Below are 27,225 nucleotides of genomic sequence, written 5' to 3'. Positions count from 1 at the left end.
AGTGCATCGGTCTGAATGGAGAAGAGCACAAAGTTATGGATCCAAAAATACAAGAATGAATCACTATGAGGACATGTGCTCATACCTGGGCTCTTGGGACTCTTTCAGCCGGAAGAGAGACTCGAGCAACTGTCCCACTGCCAGCTTCTTCACCCGGATCAGCTGCAGCACCAGCAGAGTCGCCACCAGTCTCAGAATGTCCGCGTGAGCCTTCACACCTGACAGACAAAACATGTGACTGATTAACTGATTCCGACTGACAAACTGTGTCTGAAAAATAAAGAAGATTTGACTTCAAAAATCTTATACCAAAGGAACGGATGCCTTTCTCCTTAAGAAAGACATTGGCAAAAAAGTCTACGTCCAGGTTGAGGAAGCTGCTCAGCCTCTCAGTGCACTCCCAGTATCCATCCTACATCCAAACACAACGCATAAATTCATATTCCCTTGACTTACACATTTACATACTGTATATAATCTAGTGCCTTAAATCATGTGTAAAAACCTCATGTTGAAGCTCAAACAGCTCATTCCAGGCCACTGTGTCAGGTCTGCTTGTTTTATCTGACGTGACCGACAGATTCAAGATGTCGTGAGGTGTCGTAAAATGTTGTTTCCTAGGAAAACCACGTTTGCCACATCGTTTATCTTCATGAGTCAAAGGATAGAAAGAAGAGACAATGATATAAAAATGAGACAGGATAGAAATTTTTTTTTCCTCCATATCAACATTGATCACAGAGGAAACTTTATCAATGTGAGCCAACTTACATCGTACTGAAGCTGCAGTGTCTAATGACTGTGGTAGGTTTTGTCTTTGTACTTGTTTTTGTGCTGCTTGTTGTGGCCATTGTCGATGAGATGCTTCAAAAAGTCCAGAGGATGAGGAACCAAAAAGGCCCAAAGGCTCATTTGTACTTTGGAGGAAACCACCAATGCCACCAGATGCAGGGGGAGAGAGCGACGTATATATTATGGGAAGACCAAAGACAGCAGGGTCAGCAGCCTTGCTACTCCTTGAAAAGATTTGTCCACCCTTCCAAAATCAGTAAGAGGAGGAGTAAGGCTGGTACTGTTTAGATTGTACGAGTACTGCTTAGATGCAAAACGAGGAGGAAGAGGACGACCTGCAAAGTCAGGAGTTGTGGTGGCACACTCAATCTCTGAGAAACAGCGAAGGGCAGGAGTTTCATTTGTTGAAAAAGATGCGCCCACCGTGCTAAAAAAAGATGGAGGAGCAGAGCTGCGAGACAAGTACGACATAGTTGCAAGATTAAAAGGCGGAAGAGAACCTCCAAAGAGAGAAGTTGAGGTGTTAAGCTCGGGTGCTGGGGCACGGCGAAGGGCAGAAGTTCCACTCATGCTGCTAAAGGAAGCAAGGCTGCATTCTATGGAACGAGATTCCGCTGATGCAGAATTAAGATGGGGAGGAGGCACTGAGGCAGCAGGGGGAGGTGGAGGGGGAAGCTTGTCAGTCACGGAGTTAGATATGGACTCATATCTGGAATCAACAGAAGGAGGTTGAGAAGAAATCCAGTTAGTGAGGGAGCGAGGTTCCATTGACCCACGAATGACATGAACGTGATAAGGAAGGGGAGCACCAACTGAGGCAACTACAGGAGTCGTGTCTGTCTGGGATTCAAGGCTGTAATTTGAGGAGTAAGATTCCAATGAGGAACAGGGAAATTCATAGTGAAAAGGCATTGAGGTGGCAACTTGGGTGGCAGTAAGAGGAGGAAACCTGTCACTCATGATGACACCACCAGAAGGAGGAGAAGAAGGTTTCACTGACTCAAAAATATCAACATCCATTTTTTGATCTAAACAATCATCATATTTGTCATAGTCATCCCCAGAATCATCTTCATCATCATCTAATGCTGCTTCTATATAAGCATAACCCAGCAGATCAGGAGATCTGGAGCAGCTACTGGACAATTCCCTTGAATCCATCTAAAAAAAAAAAAATAGTTGAGAATACTGAAGATCTGAATGATGTCAGATTAGATCACTACACTTTGTGGCAACAGCTGTAATAGACACTTTTGTTGTTACCCATATGTCATCTCCTTCATCTTCTTCATCATCTTCAGTCCAGCCCATATATGGCAAAATATCCACATCCTCCTCTGAAATGAGTTTAGGAATATCTGTCAATCCAGTGTCAAGCTCATTCTGGTCCTACAAAGAGCAAATGAGGACACAAAAGTCATTTTAGTTTAACTTTCATATATCACAGTTTAGCAGATGTTAATTTCTTATCAGCAAGGCTGATATATCAAACAATATTTGGTTTATTTTCATTAACAATATTTGGAAGATTTTCATTAAATAGCATCTGCAATAAATCTTGCTGTTGGGCCTTTAGGCCCAGTTTCACAGACAGGGCTTAGACTAAGCCAGGATTAGACCTTAGTTCAATTAGGACATTTAAGTAGCTTTTATACACTTTCCCTAGAAAAACACATTACTGATGTGCATCTTGAGACAAAACAATGGCACTGATATATTTTAAGATAGGTCAGTACAAGTTGCTTTCAGTTAAAACAGCTCAAACATGCATTTTAGTCTGGGACTAGCTTAAGCCTTGTCTGTAAAACCGGGGGATAAAATCTTAATTTTACAGATTTATAAATTAGATTTAAGTTGTTGTATTCATTTTCAATTCATTTTCAATACATTATCAGCAATCATACCCTCTCTTCAATGGCGACAAAGCTTGTGAACTGGGACAAGATGGAGAACTCTTTACTGAGCTCAATGATGTAGGACTTCAGCTCTGCTTTCTTCCCCTGATAGAGAGATACAAGACAGCAAGTCAAGTTCTTCTGTTAGCAAATTTGCCAGTTCTAATAAAAACAGCAACATGCAGCCAAATATTGTACCTCATGTTCTGCCTCACTGTTGCCTAGAATGCCATCTTCATAATCTCTGATGATCGCTCTTGCTGTTAACTTGTGAAGGAACTACACACACACACACACACACACACACACACACACACAAACACACACACACACACACACACACACACACACACACACACACTGCTCAAACATCTGATAAACAATTGATGATGTTTCAGATTATATGAAGTATTTAAGATGCTCACTCACAGTTCCTTTCGTCTTTTGTAGTTCTGTGGTGGAAACCATTGTTTTGATCTCATTCCCACTCAAATCACCAAACAGTGTGGCCTAAAAGAGTGAATATTACATAATTATAAATAAATACATAAATAAATATACAAATAGCTGGGTATTACATATTTTGATTTTGATAAATCTCACTCTGAAATTGCTTCATAGGGTGATGTTTTTAACCACTGTATTCAAGGAGATTCAATGAAAATTTTAATTTAAGATCTAAAATACAGCAGAAATATCATTAAAAAAATAATCAAGGCATGTTTTCCACACAGCGTGTCACTAAATGGATATAAGAAATAATATTTAATCATTTTCATTTATATGCACCAATATAACAATACAGCAGGTCTACCTTAGTGCAGTGCGGCACAAAGCCGTATATGAGAGTGTGACAGTCACTGAAGAGGGCGTGAAGCTGTGAGGGGGCTTGAACAGGAGGGGGCGCTGTGGGATTAAACTGCTGCCACTTCACTGCCACTGATCTGCAGCCTGGAGACTCCATACGTTGAACCTGAGCGCGCACCTGAAATTACCAGCAAGTCTGTAAATATCAAGCCTCAGAGCGGCCCATGTTGAAAAGATAATGCTCCCTTTTTGTTAATAAAAAGCAACAATCCAATGAACAGCGTGATTCACCTTCTCTGCCCAAGTGTGTTTCATCTTGGTGTCAAAAAATTCATATGTTCCTCCACCTGCTTGAGCCAAAGCTCTGAGCATATGACGATTAGCTGTCAAGCTAGACAAACACAAACACAATCAAACTGTAGGTTCAGAAATTAATTAGAGTGATAAATAGATTTGTGTTGAACTCTTCTAAGGCAGACCTGAGTCCGCAGGTGAAGAGGCGCGTGTGGCAGGAGTTTTCTCGGACCAGCTGTAGGGTCAGAGGCTGATTCTGAACATGTCCATCAGAGAGCAGCAGGATGTTCCTCACACCCCGGCAGGGAGGCAGCAGGCTCAGGCTCCGGAGAGGCCACCACAGCTCAGTGCCGCCACCAGCACCACTACAGGACTGAAGACACCAGACATGAAATGATAAGTAAATTAACTTTAGTGATCAGCTTTAGTGATTAATCAAGGGGTCAAGGTTCAGCTGGTTAGTGTGGTACAGTTAGACCCTGCTGGCAGATGCTGTAACTACAACACTATGGTGGCAAAACATCTTGATGGAAGGAATCAAAAAACCTGAAGAATATCTCAATATGCCCCCTTTCAAAGCACAGAAACACTCATCTTTAGGCATTTTAACATTACTCACCTTAATAAATTCTCTGGCTGGTTCAGATGCTTCATCTAAAGGCACTGGTGCAGGAAAAGCTTCTTTGCAATCTGTAAGAACACACACATTTTAAGAATAACATGTCACTGTGTGAATGAAGAACCAGCATATACTGTTCTTTATCCATAATGCTTCACTACAAATCACAAGAATAATAGGGAAATGAAAGTTTCAACATGATGATCACTAGAAGAACAGCAGATTGTTTCAGTGAGCACTAACCAGTGCTGAAAGAGATGATGTTGATCTTCAGTGAGCGGTCCAGAGATTTGAGGACTTGAAGGGCAATCCTGCGGGCGTTCAGCATGGCGTCTCCCCGCATGGACTTGGAGGAGTCTAGTAGGATGACCACATCGCTCACACTGGATGGACCTCCAGAGCTGGACACCCCGCTTGACTTAAAGTCTGGATAAAACACCAGCATGCAGGCCTGCAGGGATCAGAGAGTGTCAGAGAAGGACCTATCTGTGTGGATTTTAGGTCAGGGTGTTCGAGGGAAAGAGAGACATTTTTGTCTGCTGTATGAATCAGATGTGACTGATCATTTCATTACCTGACTATCTTTATCCGGATGGTTCTCGACCCACATCCTGGGCATGTGGATATTAGAAAGACTGAAGGACACCTGTAACCCTTCAGATCCAAGAGTCTGTCCCGGTAACGTGCTGATCACTGCCTTACAGTCTGTCATCTGAACGGGAAAAACACTGATACTGTTAATAATACCGTAAATAACCAAATATGTTTTATTTTCTTCAGACAATATAACAAGTATTTAGTAAGACAATCCACAGAAATAAGTAAAATAACCTTGGTTTTGATGCGGTGTGAAGAGCTCAAGTTGATGATCTCGTAAGGCATTTCAATGGACATAGACAGAGAAAACTCCCTGAAGAAAGAGAAAGGGAACGAATGAAAGAGAGCGTCATATTATAAAGACAACATGGTTGCCTAAATTAAATAACTGACTTTTACAAACCCGATTCCAAAAAAGTTGGGACACTGTACAAATTGTGAATAAAAAAGGATTGCAATAATTTACAAATCTCATAAACTTATATTTTATTCACAATAGAATATAGATAACATATCAAATGTTGAAAGTGAGCTCATTTTGGATTTCATGAGAGCTACACATTCCAAAAAAGTTGGGACAGGTAGCAATAAGAGGCCGGAAAAGTTAAATGTACATATAAGGAACAGCTGGAGGACCAATTTGCAACTTATTAGGTCAATTGGCAACATGATTGGGTATAAAAAGAGCCTCTCAGAGTGGCAGTGTCTCTCAGAAGTCAAGATGGGCAGAGGATCACCAATTCCCTCAATGCTGCGGCGAAAAATAGTGGAGCAATATCAGAAAGGAGTTTCTCAGAGAAAAATTGCAAAGAGTTTGAAGTTATCATCATCTGCAGTGCATAATATCATCCAAAGATTCAGAGAATCTGGAACAATCTCTGTGCGTAAGGGTCAAGGCCGGAAAACCATACTGGATGCCCGTGATCTTGGGCCCTTAGACGGCACTGCATCACATACAGGAATGCTACTGTAATGGAAATCACAATATAGGCTCAGGAATACTTCCAGAAAACATTGTCGGTGAACACAATCCACCGTGCCATTCGCCGTTGCCGGCTAAAACTCTATAGGTCAAAAAAGAAGCCATATCTAAACATGATCCAGAAGCGCAGGCGTTTTCTCTGGACCAAGGCTCATTTAAAATGGACTGTGGCAAAGTGGAAAACTGTTCTGTGGTCAGACGAATCAAAATTTGAAGTTCTTTTTGGAAAACTGGGACGCCATGTCATCCAGACTAAAGAGGACAAGGACAACCCAAGTTGTTATCAGCGCTCAGTTCAGAAGCCTGCATCTCTGATGGTATGGGGTTGCATGAGTACGTGTGGCATGGGCAGCTTACACATCTGGAAAGGCACCATCAATGCTGAAAGGTATATCCAAGTTCTAGAACAACATATGCTCCCATCCAGACGTCGTCTCTTTCAGGGAAGACCTTGCATTTTCCAACATGACAATGCCAGACCACATACTGCATCAATTACAACATCATGGCTGCGTAGAAGGATCCGGGTACTGAAATGGCCAGCCTGCAGTCCAGATCTTTCACCCATAGAAAACATTTGCCGCATCATAAAGAGGAAGATGCGACAAAGAAGACCTAAGACAGTTCAGCAACTAGAAGCCTTGTCCCAACTTTTTTGAGATGTGTTGATGCCATGAAATTTAAAATCAACTTATTTTTCCCTTAAAATTATACATTTTCTCAGTTTAAACATTTGATATGTCATCTATGTTGTATTCTGAATAAAATACTGAAATTTGAAACTTCCACATCATTGCATTCCTTTTTTATTCACAATTTGTACAGTGTCCCAACTTTTTTGGAATCAGGTTTGTATATTGTTACTCATCAGCAGATGCATTTAGATTTTTAGTGAATCTTCAGTGAATTTCCCTGTGAATTCTCCAGCGTTTGAGACTCTCACCCCTCTGACTGAAGCTCCGTCACACCGATCTTTTCAACAGTTGCCTGAAACACAACACAACTTCTTTCTTTTATGGACTAAGTAAGTTAATACACTGTAAATAATAGGAATGCACCAATATGTAAATTTTGGCCAATACATAATAATTGTTTATATTTGGAAGACAATGACATATAATATCAGCCAATAATATCAGCCAATGAATCTAAATCTTAATAAAAATGTTTGATTGCCTCATTACAAAAACAAAAGGCTCTCTAATAAAAGCCATGTCCCAAGCACTTCAACATAAATCATAACACATAAACCAGCTGTGTCGTACCTGAGTCGTCTGATTAAGGGCGGCGCTCTGTTGCCATGGTGCCACGCTGCCAGCCAATGAGAAGACTATAGAGCCTGATCTCACCACCAGCTCAGTGATGAACGTCACCTTGATCAAAACTGTGGCTCCGGGAGGAAGGTTCCCCACGCTGATAGTAAATACATCCTGCCTCACATAAACACATGACCTTAAAGAAGCCTTCTGATACATTATCACTCATGCATCAGAGAAAGAAACAGCAGTAATTAACTCACCGGTGCATCCTGGTCCATCAGGTAGGCTCCATGGCCTTTCTCTATGGCTTGCTTGTACTCCTTACGAGCCTGTTCTTTTTCCTTTACCTACAGGAAAAAAAAAAACATTGAAAACCGATGAGAAAATAGTTATGAAGAACAGAGATCTGAATCTGAATGACTTGCACCTTTCCAATGACGTGTTTTCCATTGATAAAGGCTTCAAATCCACACACTGCTGCCGTCTCCTCCAGTGGAAAGACGTACTTTGCTTCAATGGGAACAGCACTGTTGTTTGTGTAGGTCTGAAAAATGATGACCTGGTGACAGAGCAGAAAAAGTTTTGGTTACGGTTGAAGTTTGAAATTGTCAGTATAATTTTATCGTTCTTTCTGTCTTTTATTTTGTTAATCCTGCTGGCTTTTATTTTGAAGTTCTTTTGAATTTCTTGATCACCTTGTCATGTATTTGTTCCCTTTTGCCCACCATTTCACTTATCATACTTTTTATATTTCATGACATTGTTTAACAAGTGAGTGACCTTGGAGTGAGAGAAAACAGTGATGCTTTGATTGAAAAACTCTCCCACTGCACTCCCTGCATTATATTGCTCATATAGTCACAGTCCAGCAGAAGCGTCAACTGTAGTATCACACCTGACACAGTAGGTCCATCAGCTTGCACCTCACATTGACAGCCTGAAGAGGAAGTTTCTGACCACTGCTGTCCAACAAACCTGCAGTCATCTCCTCTAGAGGGTTCTTAGTGGACTCCAAACCCTCACTGTCATCACTGGACACTAAAGAAACAAATTAAACAAAATCCAATGATGAATTTCACAAATCCAAATCATAGCATTCATCTTTAGAGAGTATCAGATGAATTCCTGAGGAATGATTTCCCCTCCACAATGTCTCCATGTACACCATTATTATGAGGGGTTGTTCAGCGGGACTCAAACTTTGGTTACTGTTGTGCTATATGTTGAATCACTGCCCACAAGGATATGGGCTCCGCCATCATGTAGTTTAATTCAAATTTTTTAATGGATTTGACAGCCCTTGTTATCACCTACAACAGATTCCTCCACATATAAAAGCTCTCTCTACATGTCCTGTTCACTGAACGTTACTCACAGACGTCAGACGTGTCAGCGAGCTGTGTGAGCTCCGCAAAGGTGTTGATTTGAGGCTGGAACTCTTTTAGCTCGTCCCCCTCCAGAGTGTACTGAACCACATACTTCAGTCTGATCTGCTCTGTGTTATAGACGACAAACTCATCATCCTGTCAAATACAAACCCACACACACCAACACAAAGCTCACATTAGATCCCAAAAACATGAGCAGAATATTTAAGTACATAGAAAATGACTAAGAAAAGCACCTCAAATTCAGAGAGTCTGTTGGGGGTGCGGCGGACTCCATGTACGCTGTGGTAGCCGTCAGGGGCGCAGGTCAAAGTGGCGTCTTTCTTCAGCAGGTCTTTGCAGCGACCCAGCGCCACTTCACACACCAACAGCAGCCGAGAGCCGTCAGTTACACTGGGCTTGGAGTATTTCACACTGGTCCTTTAACACAGAGAAGAAACTTACTTATGGAGTCAAAGTGTTTATAAATCTGTTATATTAAAGGATGTCTGAGTAATGCTGAAGACCACTGACTTTAGAGAGTTACTGAAGTAGATTCCTCCTCCAAGATTCCCGATATCCGTCCTCTCAATTCCATGCTGTTCGACTCCAACCCTGGGCAGCAGCAGACCTCTACATAGAATATTTCATAATGTATAATTAATTAATTACATGATAAGATGAATAATCAATCAAATGAATGACAATGAATCACATTAACACTTGCTGAGAAAATCTCAAAAATGAACAAAAGATATTATATTATTATTGCAGAAGGGGAAATCATTGAGTAGACATTACAAAAATTACTTCTGTCAATTTATAGTCAGATATTAGAGATTTTTTTTTTCAGGGTAGGCCTACATGATGTTTTTAGTATAGCTCATTTCCTCTATTTTTAGATTTAGATGACTTTTGCTAACATTGATTAATAATTTAATAACACAGTGAAACATAATCGTATTCCATTTAATGCAAATCTCAACAATAATGTCCATTTTTGTTATAATGTTGGGATTCCTAAATTCGCTTAATATCAGCCATAACAAGAAACATGGTTCAATCACACCCATTGAGTCTGTCTTCTCTTACTCCACCACAGTATATGGTCTGTCATAGACATAGGTTTGTGTGGTTTTCTCACTGTGTGTAAATATTTTTTTTTACAGAATATGCTCTTACCGTGACAGTATTCCAACAAAACTACTGGGACTAGTGGAGTGAAGGAGGGGCTTAACGTTGCCTAAATCCTCCCAAAACATCTGAAGCTCCACCCCTCTGCTTACACGCAGAATCTGCTGAATCTGAACAGGCCTGTAGTGGATTCAACATTAACACCATCATAATATATTCATGTTTGAACTTCAGACCACAATCATCACCTTCAAGTTTACCTGTCCTGAAGCAGTTGAGAGACAACATGAAACTCAGGGTTTTGTGGCGGAACAACCTCAATGCTGCACCTCAGAGCTCGATACTTTCCCAGAGATGAGGGCGAGGGGCTTCCCAGAGTGGCTTCACTCACATTCAGAATGTCTCTGATCAGCTGAGGACGACAGAAGAGTTAAAAGTTCCAGTCTGCACTGTGGAGTTAAAAATCCAAATTGAAGAATCTAGAAAAATCCCCAAATGCGAAGGAATCTCATTCAGCATAATCATTGTATTACAGTATTTTAAAAAATCATTGTATTACAGTAATGATCTATCTATATAATTGAGAAACATTTTTGAGAATAATGAGCATTACAAAACAAAAACAAAAATATAAGGTAAAATGAGCTTCATTATCACGAAAACAATAACAAAACTTAATAGATAAAAATCTTAAAATCTTAATAGCCATAAAGTAGTAATAACTGTATATTATAACTGCATACGTGTTACCTGACAAAGGTCTAGTTTCTGAGACACAAGCTTGTGTTTGGAAGGAGGGTCGATCATTTTGAGGGGCAGAAGAGTGTTGACCTCCTCTAGCAGGGCCTTGACTTCATCCTCTTTCTGAGTCTTTTGTGCCTGCAGTAACAATCCCTCCACCCTGCTCACCTGCAACAGTACAGAGTCATTAAACACACAATATTCCTGTGAGCTTCATGACTAGATGTGTGTGTGTTTATTTTAACTCATTCTCACATCATTAAGGCTGATACTGGAGACGGGGACTGTCAGGATGTTACTAAGGGAACCGAGAGCTTCGGTCCAAACCAGCTCCACAAAGAAGCCAACTTCCTGTGATAATGTGCTGCAGTTCAGCTTCTCCTCCAACAGAAGCTGCCAATTAAAAGAGTGAACACTAGTTACAAACCCATTGGACATGTTATATATGCATATACTGTACGCACGTCCTGATTTTGCTGAGTTAGACACGTTCCTGGGTCAACATATTTTGTTGACCCTGGAACAACGTTCCTTTTCGAACATTTAGTCCTAACCATATCTCTACCCCTAAACCTAACCCTACCCATAAGTTATCCCTAAAATCAGAGGGAAATGATGTAGAAGCACCAATTCATGATTTTAAGCCTAAACTTGACATAATCTGTAAACTTGTCCCTCAAATCTGATTGGTTGATTTGAATGTTGTTCCAGGATCAACAAAGATGTTGACCCAGGAACATGTTGCTATACTGCTATACTGTACAGTATCAAATGAATAAAATTGATCTTCGTTCTGTTTATCTAACCTGCTGCAGGCTGCAGGACGCCAAGCGTTCAACCTCAGGAGGAAGCGTGCGTGTCTTTGTGAATCCTTGTGTCTCCATCTCCTTCATCAACAGCAGATACGCTTCCACAGCATCCTCAGACGTCACACAGTACACAATCTTGTCCTGCACCACTGCGCTCTGTATTGAGTGTCAAGACTGTCAAGGTTTCATTACCTCTCTCACAATATATGAGTCCTATGATAACAACATCCAAACAGTTTAAATGGTGTTTGAGATTATCAAACCTCAGTTTCACTCAAGATTGAACACAACACACGATACTGCCGGCCTGCTCGTCCTCTGGCACTCTGCAGCTCCAAAACAGACAAAGTCTTGGGTTTGACCTGCAACACAGACATGAAAACACTTTCAAACTCAGGCAGTGATGGAGGCTACAAGAATCACTTCAGGAATGTGTGAAAGGGGTCATTATACATTTTTAATTATTTTATTTTTCCTCTGAGGTCCACTTATAACATTACTCAAATTTACAGTGTAAATATGATGTCATATCATATGCTCATTTATTCATCTGTTTGATTTCAGTAAGTCGTGGAAGTTCAGAATGTGTTGTCTTTGCAGGTTATGTTGAATAAATTGTTTATTCTGAGTTCAGAACTGTACATTGTGTTTCACATAATACAAGAACTCTTTTAATTCAAAGATCAATGGAAATTAGAATTTTCTCACTCACCCTCTCAAAAACTGAATACTTGGCCACTTGAAAATGTGAAGGAAATTCAGGCAGGTCACGGTCGCCTTCTTTGTAAACTCTGCATTGGGTAAATGAAAAGATGTAGTCAGGTAAATTAGCACATCTAAACTGATAGAAACTGATGTGAAAAAGCAGAATAATAAAGAAACTGTTCAATAAAACTCAAGCACTGACAGTGACAAAAAACAGAAGTGCACCTGAACCTGCCGAGATGGGGCCCATCCTTCCCAAGAGTCTCAATCTCAGTCTTTGGGAGTTCAGACTGACCTTTGAGCTTCTCTTTTTTTAGTATCAGTGTCGACACTTTATGGTGGAAAACAACACTATGTCAACAGTACCACAAAAATGCATGCTTTTTTTCCCATTTAACACTCTTATAACCTAAATGTAATGTCAAATACATTTTACAACAAAAATGTACTGCAAAACAAGAGCACAAACGTACACAGATACTGAACAAAACACACCCAGTATTGGCAAATACAACTAATCTGGCTGTGACACTCCCATCCATTCTGTGCCTCCTCCTTTGTTCACATCTCATGTGACTTGACACAAACATCTGACATGAGTTCAATACTGAACTGATTACAAGAAAGTGTGAGAGTTAATTAAATTAAGTGGTTTAGGAATCTCCTACCTGGATGAGAGATGAATTCAGAAGTGGGATAAGCCAGCTGTGGGGCCAGATTATGCTCCTGTCAAAGGCAGGAGATGCCCTTCATCCAGACAGCTCCACACATACTGGATCCCAACCACTGGGATCTGGAGCTTCTGGATGCTGCGCTGCCGGTTACTGCTCAGGTCATTCACACTGCTGGTGACTACAAAAGAGCACTGGAGAAGATAAAAGCAGGTCAGAAGATACACTGCAGCTCTTTACTGACTTTTAGTAGGACCATTGCACACTTTGGTGTCACTTTTACTTATTTTACTTATTATAAAACATAAAGCGCAGTTCCCATGTTACTGTAGTGAGAAACAACATAAAATTAGCGTTAATTAATTTTAAACAAATCAAATACACTGTACACTGTGTAAGCGTCCTATGAAACCAAACTGTTTATCTACATCTGCTGAAACAATCATTTGCTTTGCCTCAGTGTAACTGCTCTTAGTTTTGTTTACAAAGACAAACATGTATTAGTTATTGAGAAAATAATGATGCGCACTACGAACCTCTCTGTTGATGACATAGGAGATGTTTCCTCCATTATCCAGAAGAGCTAATTTCAGCTTCTTCTTCTCTTTATAAGGCACATTCTTCACATCTACCACCACAGTACAGTTTTCAAACACTGTCATGATGCTACCGTGTCTGAAACATAACGAGAAAAGCGACAGAACAAAGAAACAGTAGAGTAACCTACTGTAAATATAAATATTACTAACATGATGAACACTATAAAATTGCATGTTTTATTCATTAAACAAAGCAAGCTTTATGCATAATACTTATATTCGTATATACATGAAACAAGTTAAATGATCTTTCTTTCTCAACAGTCGACAATTATCTTGATAGTTTTGTCATGTCATGTCATTAGCAGACCGAAGAACATCTTACCGTGAGTCCAGAGACGCGTTTAGATTTTAAGAAAATGCCACTAATGAAGACATAAATCTGTTGTGCGAAGTTTCAGTATAAAAAGTGGTTCCCTGACTCATACGTACGATTAAGACACACCCCCGTTCCTCCCCCAGATAAAAACAAAACATTAAACGGGCGCCATCCAGTGGTTGAAACGGGAAAAAATACTATCGTAATTTCATTTAAAATACCATAAACTTTTAAAACTTATAAATTAACCATTAGATATCCTTCACATTTAAGATAAGCCTTTGTTTACATTTTTTAATATATACATATATTTCATTTCGGCTAATCGAAATGAAAAAGATGAGAAAATTGTGTTTTATTTTTACGTTAAAAATATCTGAAGATGATTAAGACCGCAAAGTATGTCGTCTTTTTCACGTTGTGAGCGCAAAATAAAATAAAAACAATAAATAATAATAATAATAAAAACAAATGAACAAGAACTCAAAGCTGTTCTTTTTATATCACTGACACCGACTCACATTATTTTAATGACGGATAAAAATTGAGCAGAAAACCCAGCCCACAAGGATTTTTGCACAATTATTATTATTATTTTTTTTTTTTTCAAAATCTCTACAACAAATACAGTTAATTGTAAGTAACATGATCACTGCACTCAAATTATTGTCTATTTACACATGAATATAATCACAATAACAATTGCTGCTAGTAATTACAAGTGGCTGTACAAGTAATTGTAAAATTGTATAGATATATTGTATGATTCTTTTAATAATCATCCAATGATTTAGAACCTTTGACTTAACTTAATAAAAAGAAAGAAAGTTTAGCATCTCTGGTATAAAGCACCAGTGTGTAGGTAGGTCACTGTGACACTAATATTTACTGTATGTTTATAAATATTTATTTTCATTTTAAAGAAAGACAACACAAGCAAAATTGTCAACAACACAAATTTTGTTACATTTTAAATGATAAATCAACATACTGCAGTGCATCATGATCATAGATAATGTGATGAACTACATCAATGGTTGTTCTGCTAGCACATCTGTGTGAACTTGAGGAGAAATTACTTCATACATCCACAAAAATCACTATTACCCTAGATTAAAAAGAACTGATGCCTGGTTCTGAAAAAAAGCTTTCAAATGACACTGGATATTTTCTATATTTTAAGCAATCAGCAACTATAAAAATGAATAGGGAAGCGCGTGTCCAGTTTCTACATGACTGATACACCCACACGTCTCTCCAGAACAGCTTTGAGAGGGGAATATGGGTTTGGAGAATCACAGCCCAGCAACTGACGTGTAGATGATTCCCAATCCCGGCCGATCTCCAGCCTGCTGCACACACACGGATACTGTCTGTCTGTCCGACAGGCCCAGTCCACGGCCCTCTTGACTGCCTCCCAGTGCATCGGTCTGAATGGAGAAGAGCACAAAGTTATGGATCCAAAAATACAAGAGTGAATCACTATGAGGACATGTGCTCGTACCTGGGCTCCTGGGACTCTTTCAGCCGGAAGAGAGACTCGAGCAACTGTCCCACTGCCAGCTTCTTCACCCGGATCAGCTGCAGCACCAGCAGAGTCGCCACCAGTCTCAGAATGTCCGCGTGAGCCTTCACACCTGACAGACAAAACATGTGACTGATTAACTGATTCCGACTGACAAACTGTGTCTGAAAAATAAAGAAGATTTGACTTCAAAAATCTTATACCAAAGGAACGGATGCCTTTCTCCTTAAGAAAGACATTGGCAAAAAAGTCTACGTCCAGGTTGAGGAAGCTGCTCAGCCTCTCAGTGCACTCCCAGTATCCATCCTACATCCAAACACAACGCATAAATTCACATTCACTTGACTTACACATTTACATACTGTATATAATCTAGTGCCTTAAATCATGTGTAAAAACCTCATGTTGAAGCTCAAACAGCTCATTCCAGGCCACTGTGTCAGGTCTGCTTGTTTTAGCCGACAGATTCAGGATGTCGTCAGGTTTCGTGTAATGTTGTGACATAAGAAAACCAATCTTAGGAATGCCACGTCGTTTATCTTCATGAGACAAAGGATAGAAAGAAGAGACAATGATATAAAAATGAGACAGGATAGAAAGAATTTTTTCCTCCATATCAACATTGATCACAGAGGAAACCTCATCAATGTGAGCCAACTTACATCGTACTGAAGCTGCAGTGTCTAATGACTGTGGTAGGTTTTGTCCTTGTACTAGTTTTTGTGCTGCTTGTTGTGGCCATTGTCGATGAGATGCTTCAAAAAGTTTAGTGGATGAGGAACCAAAAAGGCCCAAAGGCTCATTTGTACTTTGGAGGAAACCACCAAAGCCACCAGATGCAGAGGGAGAGAGTGGCGCAGGCATGGAATGACCAAAGACAGCAGGGCCAGCAGCCTTGCTTCTGCCTGAAAAAGATGCGCCCATCCTGCCTAAACCAGTACGAGGAAGAATAGGGCTAGAAGACGAGCACCGCTTAGATGCAAGACGAGGAGGAGGATGAGGAGTACCTTCAAAGACAGGAGCAGTTGAGGCGTCACGCTCCATCTCTGAGAGACAGCGAAGGGCAGGAGTTTCACTCGTTGAAAAAGATGCGCCCACTGTGCCAAAAACAGGAGGATGAGGAGGAGTAGGGCTGGGAGTCAAGAATGACATTTCTGCATAACAAAGAGGCAGAGGGGGACCTGCCAACTCAAAATCGAGTGCTAGGGCACGGTAAGTTTCACTGGAGCTAAAGAATCTTTCTGCATTGTCTGGTGCAGAAATATGAAGGGGAGGAGGCACTGAGGCAGCAGGGGGAGGTGGAGGGGGAAGCCTGTCACTCATGGAGGCACCACTAGAAGGAGGAGGAGGAGGAGAAAGCCTTTTAGCCTTGGAGAGACGTTTCCCTGACCCAAGAATTAAATGGGCCACAGGACTGGGAGCATCCATTGAGGTGCCAAGCTTCGCATCACTTACATCAGAACTAGAAGAAGAACGATTATAGGATCTTGCTGAGCGTCTGGAACCAAGAATGCTACCTTCAAAACGTGAAGTACGCCAGCTACTGGTGTAAGGAGAAGAAGGGGGAGATACATATGCTTCATCTCCAGAATGAATAATATCATAAATTGCTCCACAGGCAAACTCTGAATAATCTTCATCATCATCAAATGCTGCTCCTAAACAAGCACGACCCAGCAGATCAGGAGATCTGGAGCGGCTACTGGATGATTCACATGAATCCATCTGAAAAAATAAAAAAATAAATAAAAATTATTGTTGAAAATACTGAAGATCTGAATACTGAATGATGACAACTTTGATCACTACATTACGTGACAACAGCTGTAATAAACTCTTTTGTTACCCATATGTCATCTTTTTTAGCAGCAATAATATGCACAGCTTTGAGCTTCTCTTCAGTCCAGCCCATATATGGCAAAATATCCACATCCTCCTCTGATATGAGTTTAGGAATATCTGTCAATCCAGTGTCAAGCTCATTCTGGTCCTACAAAGAGCAAATGAGGACACAAAACTTTCATTTATCACACTTTAGCAGATGTTGACTAGCAAGGCTGATTTATCAGACAATATTTGGCATATTTTCATTATATAGCATCTGCAATAAATCTTGCCTTTGGGCCTTTAGGGCCATTTTCAAAGCCAGGATTAGCCTTAGTTCAATTAGGACATTTAAGTAGCTTTTATAACGTATCCTAGAAAAACACATTACTGATGTGCATCTTGAGACAAAACAATGGCACTGATATATTTTAAGATAGGTCAGTACAAGTTACTTTCAGTTAAAACAGCTCAAACATGCATTTTAGTCTAGGACTAGCTTAAGCCTTGTCTGTGAAACCGGGGGATAAAATCTTATTTTTACAGATTTATAAATTAAATTTAAGTTGTTGAATTAATTTTTAATTAATTTTTAATACATTATCAGCAATCATACCCTCTCTTCAATGGCGACAAAGCTTGTGAACTGGGACAAGATGGAGAACTCTTTACTGAGCTCAATGATGTAGGACTTCAGCTCTGCTTTCTTCCCCTGATAGAGAGATACAAGACAGCAAGTCAAGTTCTTCTGTTAGCAAATTTGCCAGTTCTAATAAAAACAGCAACATGCAGCCAAATATTGTACCTCATGTTCTGCCTCACTGTTGCCTAGAATGCCATCTTCATAATCTCTGATGATCGCTCTTGCTGTTAACTTGTGAAGGAACTACACACACACACACACACACACACACACACTGCTCAGACATCTGATAAACAACTGATGATGTTTCAGATTAAATGAAGTATTTAAGATGCTCACTCACAGTTCCTTTCGTCTTTTGTAGTTCTGTGGTGGAAACCATTGTTTTGATCTCATTCCCACTCAAATCACCAAACAGTGTGGCCTAAAAGAGTGAATATTACACAATTAAAAATAAATAAATAAATAAATATACAAATAGCTGGGTAATTCATCTAAAACATCTTAATATTTATTCAAAGCCTTCTGATTAATATTACATATTTTGATCGTGATAAATCTCACTCTGAAAAGGCTTCATAGGTTGATGATTTTAATCGCTGTAGCCAAGATTCAAGATTGTAGCTGAGATTCAATGAAAATTTTAATTTAAGATCTAAAATACAGACGAAATTTCATTAAAAATAATCAAGGCATGTTTTCCACACAGCTTGTCACTAAATAATAAATAATATAAGAAATAATATTTAATCATTTCATTTATATTCACCGATATAATAATACAGCAGGTCTACCTGAGTGCAGTGCGGCACAAAGCCGTATATGAGAGTGTGACAGTCACTGAAGAGGGCGTGAAGCTGTGAGGGGGCTTGAACAGGAGGGGGCGCTGTGGGATTAAACTGCTGCCACTTCACTGCCACTGATCTGCAGCCTGGAGACTCCATACGCTGAACCTGAGCGCGCACCTGAAATTACCAGCAAGTCTGTAAATATCAAGCCTCAGAGCGGCCCATGTTGAAAAGATAATGCTCCCTTTTTGTTAATAAAAAGCAACAATCCAATGAACAGCATGATTCACCTTCTCTGCCCAAGTGTGTTTCATCTTGGTGTCAAAAAATTCATATGTTCCTCCACCTGCTTGAGCCAAAGCTCTGAGCATATGACGATTAGCTGTCAAGCTAGACAAACACAAACACAATCAAACTCTAGGTTCAGAAATTAATTAGAGTGATAAATAGATTTGTGTTGAACTCTTCTAAGGCAGACCTGAGTCCGCAGGTGAAGAGACGCGTGTGGCAGGAGTTTTCTCGGACCAGCTGTAGGGTCAGAGGCTGATTCTGAACATGTCCATCAGAGAGCAGCAGGATGTTCCTCACACCCCGGCAGGGAGGCAGCAGGCTCAGGCTCTGGAGAGGCCACCACAGCTCAGTGCCGCCACCAGCACCACTACAGGACTGAAGACACCAGACATGAAATGATAAGTAAATTAACTTTAGTGATCAGCTTTAGTGATTAATCAAGGGGTCAAGGTTCAGCTGGTTAGTGTGGTACAGTTAGACCCTGCTGGCAGATGCTGTAACTACAACACTATGGTGGCAAAACATCTCACTCCAATTGGTGTCCATGAGCAACAAATGAAAAGTTCAAATGAAGGGAAGATGATGCATTATGGGAATCGAATGATGTCTCTTGATGGAAGGAATCAAAAAACCTGAAGAATATCTCAATATGGCCCCTTTCAAAGCACAGAAACACTCATCTTTAGGCATTTTAACATTACTCACCATAATAAACTTTCTGGCTGGTTCAGATGCTTCATCTAAAGGCACTGGTGCAGGAAAAGCTTCCTTGTAATCTTAAAAACACATTTTTAAGAATAACATGTCACTGTGTGAATGAAGAACCAGCATATATTGTTCTTCATCCATAATGCTTCACTACAAATCGCAAGAATAATAGGGAAATGAAAGTATCAACATGATGATCACTAGAAGAACAGCAGATTGTTTCAGTGAGCACTAACCAGTGCTGAAAGAGATGATGTTGATCTTCAGTGAGCGGTCCAGAGATTTGAGGACTTGAAGGGCAATCCTGCGGGCGTTCAGCATGGCGTCTCCCCGCATGGACTTGGAGGAGTCCAGTAGGATGACCACATCGCTCACACTGGATGGACCTCCAGAGCTGGACACCCCGCTTGACTTAAAGTCTGGATAAAACACCAGCATGCAGGCCTGCAGGGATCAGAGAGTGTCAGAGAAGGACCTATCCGTGTGGATTTTAGGTCAGGGTGTGTGAAGGAAAGAGACATTTTTGTCTGCTGTATGAATCAGATGTGACTGATCATTTCATTACCTGACTATCTTTATCCAGATGGTTCTCGACCCACATCCTGGGCATGTGGATATTAGAAAGACTGAAGGACACCTGTAACCCTTCAGATCCAAGAGTCTGTCCCGGTAACGTGCTGATCACTGCCTTACAGTCTGTCATCTGAACAGGAAAAACACTGATACTGTTAATAATACCGTAAATAACCAAATATGTTTTATTTTCTTCAGACAATATAACAAGTATTTAGTAAGACAATCCACAGAAATAAGTAAAATAACCTTGGTTTTGATGCGGTGTGAAGAGCTCAAGTTGATGATCTCGTAAGGCATTTCAATGGACATAGACAGAGAAAACTCCCTAAAGAAAGAGAAAGGGAACGAATGAAAGAGAGCGTCATATTATAAAGACAACATGGTTGTCTAAATTAAATCATTGACTTTTATATTGTTACTCATCAGCAGATGCATTTTGATTTTTAGTAATTCTTCAGTGAATTCTCCTTTGAATTCTCCAGCGTTTGAGACTCTCACCCCTCTGACTGAAGCTCCGTCACACCGATCTTTTCAACAGTTGCCTGAAACACAACACAACTTCTTTCTTTTATGGACTAAGTAAGTTAATACACTGTAAATAATAGGAATGCACCAATATGTAAATTTTGGCCAATACATAATAATTGTTTATATTTGGAAGACAATGACATATAATATCAGCCAATAATATCAGCTAATGAATCTAAATCTTAATAAAAATGTTTGAGAGCCTCATTACAAAAACAAAAGGCTCTCTAATAAAAGCCATGTCCCAAGCACTTCAACATAAATCATAACACATAAACCAGCTGTGTCGTACCTGAGTCGTCTGATTCAGGGCGGCGCTCTGTTGCCATGGTGCCACGCTGCCAGCCAATGAGAAGACTATAGAGCCTGATCTCACCACCAGCTCAGTGATGAACGTCACCTTGATCAAAACTGTGGCTCCGGGAGGAAGGTTCCCCACGCTGATAGTAAATACATCCTGCCTCACATAAACAGATGACCTTAAAAAAGCCTTCTGATACATTATCACTCATGCATCAGAGAAAGAAACAGCAGTAATTAACTCACCGGTGCATCCTGGTCCATCAGGTAGGCTCCATGGCCTTTCTCTATGGCTTGCTTGTACTCCTTACGAGCCTGTTCTTTTTCCTTTACCTACAGGAAAAAAAAGATTGAAAACTGATGAGAAAATAGTTATGAAGAACAGAGATCTGAATCTGAATGACTTGCACCTTTCCAATGACGTGTTTTCCATTGATAAAGGCTTCAAATCCACACACTGCTGCCGTCTCCTCCAGTGGAAAGACGTACTTTGCTTCAATGGGAACAGCACTGTTGTTTGTGTAGGTCTGAAAAATGATGACCTGGTGACAGAGCAGAAAAAGTTTTGGTTACGGTTGAAGTTTGAAATTGTCAGTATAATTTTATCGCTCTTTCTGTCTTTTATTTTGTTAATCCTGTTGGCTTTTATTTTGAAGTTCTTTTGAATTTCTTGATCACCTTGTCATGTATTTGTTCCCTTTTGCCCACCATTTCACTTATCATACTTTTTATATTTCATGACATTGTTTAACAGTGAGTGACCTTGGAGTGAGAGAAAACAGTGATGCTTTGATTGAAAAACTCTCCCACTGCACTCCCTGCATTATATTGCTCATATAGTCACAGTCCAGCAGAAGCGTCAACTGTAGTATCACACCTGACACAGTAGGTCCATCAGCTTGCACCTCACATTGACAGCCTGAAGAGGAAGTTTCTGACCACTGCTGTCCAACAAACCTGCAGTCATCTCCTCCAGAGGGTTCTTAGTGGACTCCAAACCCTCACTGTCATCACTGGACACTAAAGAAACAAATTAAACAAAATCCAATGATGAATTTCACAAATCCAAATCATAGCATTCATCTTTAGAGAGTATCAGATGAATTCCTGAGGAATGATTTTCCCCTCCACAATGTCTCCATGTACACCATTATTATGAGGGGTTGTTCAGCGGGACTTAAACTTTAGTCGCTGTCGTGCTATATGTTGAATCGCTGCCCACAAGGATATGGGCTCCGCCATCATGTAGTTTGATTACATTTTTTAATGGATTTGACAGCCCTTGTTATCACCTACAACAGATTCCTCCACATATAAAAGCTCTCTCTACATGTCCTGTTCACTGAACGTTACTCACAGACGTCAGACGTGTCAGCGAGCTGTGTGAGCTCCGCAAAGGTGTTGATTTGAGGCTGGAACTCTTTTAGCTCGTCCCCCTCCAGAGTGTACTGAACCACATACTTCAGTCTGATCTGCTCTGTGTTATAGACGACAAACTCATCATCCTGTCAAATACAAACCCACACACACCAACACAAAGCTCACATTAGATCCCAAAAACATGAGCAGAATATTTAAGTACATAGAAAATGACTAAGAAAAGCACCTCAAATTCAGAGAGTCTGTTCGGGGTGCGGCGGACTCCATGTACGCTATGGTAGCCGTCAGGGGCGCAGGTCAAAGTGGCGTCTTTCTTCAGCAGGTCTTTGCAGCGACCCAGCGCCACTTCACACACCAATAGCAGCCGAGAGCCGTCAGTTACACTGGGCTTAGAGTATTTCACACTGGTTCTTTAACACAGAGAAGAAACTTACTGACTGACTCAAATCTTCAGTTGTCATGAAAATGGTGTCAAAGTGTTTATAAATCTGTTATATTAAAGGATGTCTGAGTAATGCTGAAGACCACTGACTTTAGAGAGTTACTGAAGTAGATTCCTCCTCCAAGATTCCCGATATCCGTCCTCTCAATTCCATGCTGTTCGACTCCAACCCTGGGCAGCAGCAGACCTCTACATAGAATATTTCATAAGAAAATATGTTTAATTTGTTACATGATAAGACGAATAACCAATCAAATGAATGACAATGAATCACATTAACACTTGCTGAGAAAATCTCAAAAAAGAACAAAAGATATTACATTACTATTGCAGAAGTGTAAATCATTGAGTAGACTTTACAAAAATTACTTCTGTCAATTTATAGTCAGATATTAGAGATTTTTTTTTTCAGGGTAGGCCTACATGATGTTTTTAGTATAGCTCATTCCCTCTATTTTTAGATTTAGATGACTTTTGCTAACATTGATTAATAATTTAATAACACAGTTAAACATAATTGTATTCCATTTAATGCAAATCTCAACAATAATTTTTTGTTATAATGTTGGGATTCCTAAATTCACCTAATATCAGCCATAACAAGAAACATGGTTCAATCACACCCATTGAGTCTGTCTTCTCTTACTCCACCACAGTATATGGTCTGTCATAGACATAGGTTTGTGTGGTTTTCTCACTGTATATAAATATATATATTTTTTTACAGAATATGCTCTTACCGTGACAGTATTCCAACAAAACTACTGGGACTAGTGGAGTGAAGGAGGGGCTTAACGTTGCCTAAATCCTCCCAAAACATCTGAAGCTCCACCCCTCTGCTTACACGCAGAATCTGCTGAATCTGAACAGGCCTGTAGTGGATTCAACATTAACACCATCATAATATATTCATGTTTGAACTTCAGACCACAATCATCACCTTCAAGTTTACCTGTCCTGAAGCAGTTGAGAGACAACATGAAACTCAGGGTTTTGTGGTGGAACAACCTCAATGCTGCACCTCAGAGCTCGATACTTTCCCAGAGATGAGGGCGAGGGGCTTCCCAGAGTGGCTTCACTCACATTCAGAATGTCTCTGATCAGCTGAGGACGACAGAAGAGTTAAAAGTTCCAGTCTGCACTGTGGAGTTAAAAATCCAAATTGAAGAATCTACAAAAATCCCCAAATGCAAAGGAATCTCATTCAGCATAATCATTGTATTACAGTATTTTAAAAAATCATTGTATTACAGTAATGATCTATCTATATAATTGAGAAACATTTTTGAGAATAATGAGCATTACAAAACAAAAACAAAAATATAAGGTAAAATGAGCTTCATTTTCACGAAAACAATAACAAAACTTAATAGATAAAATCTTAATAGTCATAAAGTAGTAATAACTGTATACTATAACTGCATACGTGTTACCTGACAAAGGTCTAGTTTCTGAGACACAAGCTTGTGTTTGGAAGGAGGGTCGATCATTTTGAGGGGTAGAAGAGTGTTGACCTCCTCTAGCAGGGCCTTGACTTCATCCTCTTTCTGAGTCTTTTGTGCCTGCAGTAACAATCCCTCCACCCTGCTCACCTGCAACAGTACAGAGTCATTAAACACACAATATTCCTGTGAGCTTCATGACTAGATGAGTGTGTGTTTATTTTAACTCATTCTCACATCATTAAGGCTGATACTGGAGACGGGGACTGTCAGGATGTTACTAAGGGAACCAAGAGCTTCGGTCCAAACCAGCTCCACAAAGAAGCCAACTTCCTGTGATAATGTGCTGCAGTTCAGCTTCTCCTCCAACAGAAGCTGCCAATTAAAAGAGTGAACACTAGTTACAAACCCATTAGACATGTTATATATGCATATACTGTACGCACGTCCTGATTTTGCTGAGTTAGACACGTTCCTGGGTCAACATATTTTGTTGACCCTGGAACAACGTTCCTTTTCGAACATTTAGTCCTAACCATATCTCTACCCCTAAACCTAACCCTACCCAAAGGTTATCCCTAAAATCAGAGGGAAATGATGTAGAAGCACCAATTCATGATTTTAAGCCTAAACTTGACATAATCTGTAAACTTGTCCCTCAAATCTGATTGGTTGATTTGAATGTTGTTCCAGGATCAACAAAGATGTTGACCCAGGAACATGTTGCTATACTGCTATACTGTACAGTATCAAATGAATAAAATTGATCTTCGTTCTGTTTATCTAACCTGCTGCAGGCTGCAGGACGCCAAGCGTTCAACCTCAGGAGGAAGCGTGCGTGTCTTTGTGAATCCTTGTGTCTCCATCTCCTTCATTAACAGCAGATACGCTTCCACAGCATCCTCAGACGTCACACAGTACACAATCTTGTCCTGCACCACTGCGCTCTGTATTGAGTGTCAAGACTGTCAAGGTTTCATTACCTCTCTCACAATATATGAGTCCTATGATAACAACATCCAAACAGTTTAAATGGTGTTTGAGATTATCAAACCTCAGTTTCACTCAAGATTGAACACAACACACGATACTGCCGGCCTGCTCGTCCTCTGGCACTCTGCAGCTCCAAAACAGACAAAGTCTTGGGTTTGACCTGCAACACAGACATGAAAACACTTTCAAACTCAGGCAGTAATGGAGGCTACAAGAATCACTTCAGGAATGTGTGAAAGGGGTCATTATATATTTTTAATTATTTTATTTTTCCTCTGAGGTCCACTTATAACATTACTCAAATTTACAGTGTAAATATGCTGTCATATCATATGCTCATTTATTCATCTGTTTGATTTCAGTAAGTCGTGGAAGTTCAGAATGTGTTGCCTTTGCAGGTTATGTTGAATAAATTGTTTATTCTGAGTTCAGAAGTGTACATTGTGTTTCACATAATACAAGAACTCTTTTAATTCAAAGATCAATGGAAATTAGAATTTTCTCACTCACCCTCTCAAAAACTGAATACTTGGCCACTTGAAAATGTGAAGGAAATTCAGGCAGGTCACGGTCACCTTCTTTGTAAACTCTGCATTGGGTAAATGAAAAGATGTAGTCAGGTAAATTAGCACATCTAAACTGATAGAAACTGATGTGAAAAAGTAGAATAATAAAGAAACTGTTCAATAACACTCAAGCACTGACAGTGACAAAAAACAGAAGTGCACCTGAACCTGCCGAGATGGGGCCCATCTTTCCCAAGAGTCTCAATTTCAGTCTTTGGGAGTTCAGACTGACCTTTGAGCTTCTCTTTTTTAGTATCAGTGTCGACACTTTATGGTGGAAAACAACACTATGTCAATAGTGCCACAAAAAAATGCATGCTTTTTTTCCCCATTTAATACTCTTATAAACTAAATGTAATGTCAAATACATTTTACAGCAAAAATGTACTGCAAAATAAGAGCACAAACGTACACAGATACTGAACAAAACACACCCAGTATTAGCAAATACAACTAATCTGGCTGTGACACTCCCATCCATTCTGTGCCTCCTCCTTTGTTCACATCTCATGTGACTTGACACAAACATCTGACATGAGTTCAATACTGAACTGATTACAAGAAAGTGTGAGAATTCAATAAATGAGGTTTAGGAATCTCCAACCTGGATGAGAGATGAATTCAGAAGTGGGATAAGCCAGCTGTGGGGCCAAATTATGCTCTGTCAAAGGCAGGAGATGCCCTTCATCCAGACAGCTCCACACATACTGGATCCCAACCACTGGGATCTGGAGCTTCTGGATGCTGCGCTGCCGGTTACTGCTCAGGTCATTCACACTGCTGGTGACTACAAAAGAGCACTGGAGAAGATAAAAGCAGGTCAGAAGATACACTGCAGCTCTTTACTGACTTTTAGTAGGACCATTGCACACTTTGGTGTCACTTTTACTTATTTTAAGCATTATAAATCATAAAGCGCAGTTCACATGTTACTGTAGTGAGTAATAACATAAAATTAGCCTTAGTTAATTTTAAACAAATCAAATGTTTGTAAGCATTATATGAAACCAAACTGTTTATCTACATCTGCTGAAACAATCATTTGCTTTGCCTCAGTGTAACTGCTCTTAGTTTTGTTTAAAAAGACAAACATGTATTAGTTATTGAGAAAATAATGATGCGCACTACGAACCTCTCTGTTGATGACATAGGAGATGTTTCCTCCATTATCCAGAAGAGCTAATTTCAGCTTCTTCTTGTCTTTATAAGGCACATTCTTCACATCTACCACCACAGTACAGTTTTCAAACACTGTCATGATGCTACCGTGTCTGAAACATACCGAGAAAAGCGAAAGAACAAAGAAATAGTAGAGTAACCTACTGTAAACATAAATATTACTAACATGATGAACACTATAAAATTGGTTGTGCTTTTAACAGTCGACAACTATCCAAATCCCGCTGCAGTATCTCTCTTGATAGTTTTGTCATGTCATGTCATTAGCAGACCGAAGAACATCTTACCGTGAGTCCAGAGACGCGTTTAGATTTTAAGAAAATGCCACTAACGAAGACATAAATCTATTGTGCGAAGTTCAGTATAAAAAAGTGCTTCCTGACTCATACATACGGTAAAGACACACCCCCGTTCCTCCCCCAGATAAAAACAAAACATTAAACGGGCGCC

General features: G+C 40.0%; 2 protein-coding genes across 25 annotated transcripts in view; both read right to left on the bottom strand.

Moving 5' to 3' along the window:
- Nucleotides 1-699: 699 nt before the first annotated feature.
- Nucleotides 700-27,225, bottom strand: LOC127518335 (protein mono-ADP-ribosyltransferase PARP4-like). The gene is given in 32 exon segments (XM_051904863.1): nucleotides 700-1,953; nucleotides 2,056-2,181; nucleotides 2,697-2,792; nucleotides 2,886-2,966; nucleotides 3,117-3,197; nucleotides 3,502-3,672; nucleotides 3,786-3,885; nucleotides 3,974-4,161; nucleotides 4,408-4,478; nucleotides 4,651-4,858; nucleotides 4,982-5,119; nucleotides 5,239-5,317; nucleotides 6,930-6,973; nucleotides 7,252-7,416; nucleotides 7,506-7,592; nucleotides 7,673-7,804; nucleotides 8,141-8,283; nucleotides 8,621-8,768; nucleotides 8,870-9,053; nucleotides 9,147-9,245; nucleotides 9,795-9,926; nucleotides 10,007-10,158; nucleotides 10,497-10,655; nucleotides 10,743-10,880; nucleotides 11,294-11,452; nucleotides 11,560-11,658; nucleotides 12,009-12,087; nucleotides 12,227-12,332; nucleotides 12,670-12,730; nucleotides 12,732-12,866; nucleotides 13,209-13,347; nucleotides 27,063-27,225. Coding segments are annotated over 31 exon segments (4,668 nt in total). The 5' UTR covers nucleotides 13,335-13,347; nucleotides 27,063-27,225; the 3' UTR covers nucleotides 700-972.
- The window catches only part of parp4 (poly (ADP-ribose) polymerase family, member 4), a 29,637-nt gene continuing 16,886 nt past the window's right edge, over nucleotides 14,475-27,225 (bottom strand). For 2 of the 24 annotated variants that reach the window (XM_051904843.1, XM_051904860.1), the window contains 28 exons: nucleotides 24,275-24,412; nucleotides 24,029-24,187; nucleotides 23,548-23,699; nucleotides 23,336-23,467; nucleotides 22,686-22,784; nucleotides 22,380-22,563; nucleotides 22,131-22,278; nucleotides 21,651-21,793; nucleotides 21,184-21,315; nucleotides 21,020-21,106; nucleotides 20,766-20,930; nucleotides 20,444-20,487; nucleotides 20,192-20,270; nucleotides 19,935-20,072; nucleotides 19,606-19,813; nucleotides 19,367-19,437; nucleotides 18,849-19,036; nucleotides 18,661-18,760; nucleotides 18,377-18,547; nucleotides 17,926-18,006; nucleotides 17,745-17,825; nucleotides 17,556-17,651; nucleotides 16,962-17,105; nucleotides 15,778-16,840; nucleotides 15,515-15,654; nucleotides 15,319-15,421; nucleotides 15,089-15,227; nucleotides 14,475-15,020 (listed from right to left, as the gene is read on the bottom strand). In XM_051904843.1, the coding sequence (XP_051760803.1) occupies nucleotides 14,819-15,020; nucleotides 15,089-15,227; nucleotides 15,319-15,421; nucleotides 15,515-15,654; nucleotides 15,778-16,840; nucleotides 16,962-17,105; nucleotides 17,556-17,651; nucleotides 17,745-17,825; nucleotides 17,926-18,006; nucleotides 18,377-18,547; nucleotides 18,661-18,760; nucleotides 18,849-19,036; nucleotides 19,367-19,437; nucleotides 19,606-19,813; nucleotides 19,935-20,072; nucleotides 20,192-20,270; nucleotides 20,444-20,487; nucleotides 20,766-20,930; nucleotides 21,020-21,106; nucleotides 21,184-21,315; nucleotides 21,651-21,793; nucleotides 22,131-22,278; nucleotides 22,380-22,563; nucleotides 22,686-22,784; nucleotides 23,336-23,467; nucleotides 23,548-23,699; nucleotides 24,029-24,187; nucleotides 24,275-24,412 (4,587 nt within the window). In that variant the 3' untranslated portion in view covers nucleotides 14,475-14,818. Of the gene's footprint in view, nucleotides 15,021-15,088; nucleotides 15,228-15,318; nucleotides 15,422-15,514; nucleotides 15,655-15,777; nucleotides 16,841-16,961; nucleotides 17,106-17,555; nucleotides 17,652-17,744; nucleotides 17,826-17,925; nucleotides 18,007-18,376; nucleotides 18,548-18,660; nucleotides 18,761-18,848; nucleotides 19,037-19,366; nucleotides 19,438-19,605; nucleotides 19,814-19,934; nucleotides 20,073-20,191; nucleotides 20,271-20,443; nucleotides 20,488-20,765; nucleotides 20,931-21,019; nucleotides 21,107-21,183; nucleotides 21,316-21,650; nucleotides 21,794-22,130; nucleotides 22,279-22,379; nucleotides 22,564-22,685; nucleotides 22,785-23,335; nucleotides 23,468-23,547; nucleotides 23,700-24,028; nucleotides 24,188-24,274; nucleotides 24,413-24,825; nucleotides 24,985-25,091; nucleotides 25,191-25,540; nucleotides 25,620-25,758; nucleotides 25,864-26,200; nucleotides 26,350-27,225 lie in introns of those variants that run through there. The other 22 variants (XM_051904861.1, XM_051904838.1, XM_051904862.1 and 19 more) reach the window with 22 other exon arrangements.

The sequence above is a fragment of the Ctenopharyngodon idella genome, chromosome 9 (genome assembly GCF_019924925.1).
Source record: "Ctenopharyngodon idella isolate HZGC_01 chromosome 9, HZGC01, whole genome shotgun sequence".
Classification (NCBI taxonomy): domain Eukaryota; kingdom Metazoa; phylum Chordata; class Actinopteri; order Cypriniformes; family Xenocyprididae; genus Ctenopharyngodon; species Ctenopharyngodon idella.
Note: the sequence above shows the minus strand (reverse complement) of the source record. Positions and strands in the feature narration are given on the sequence as shown.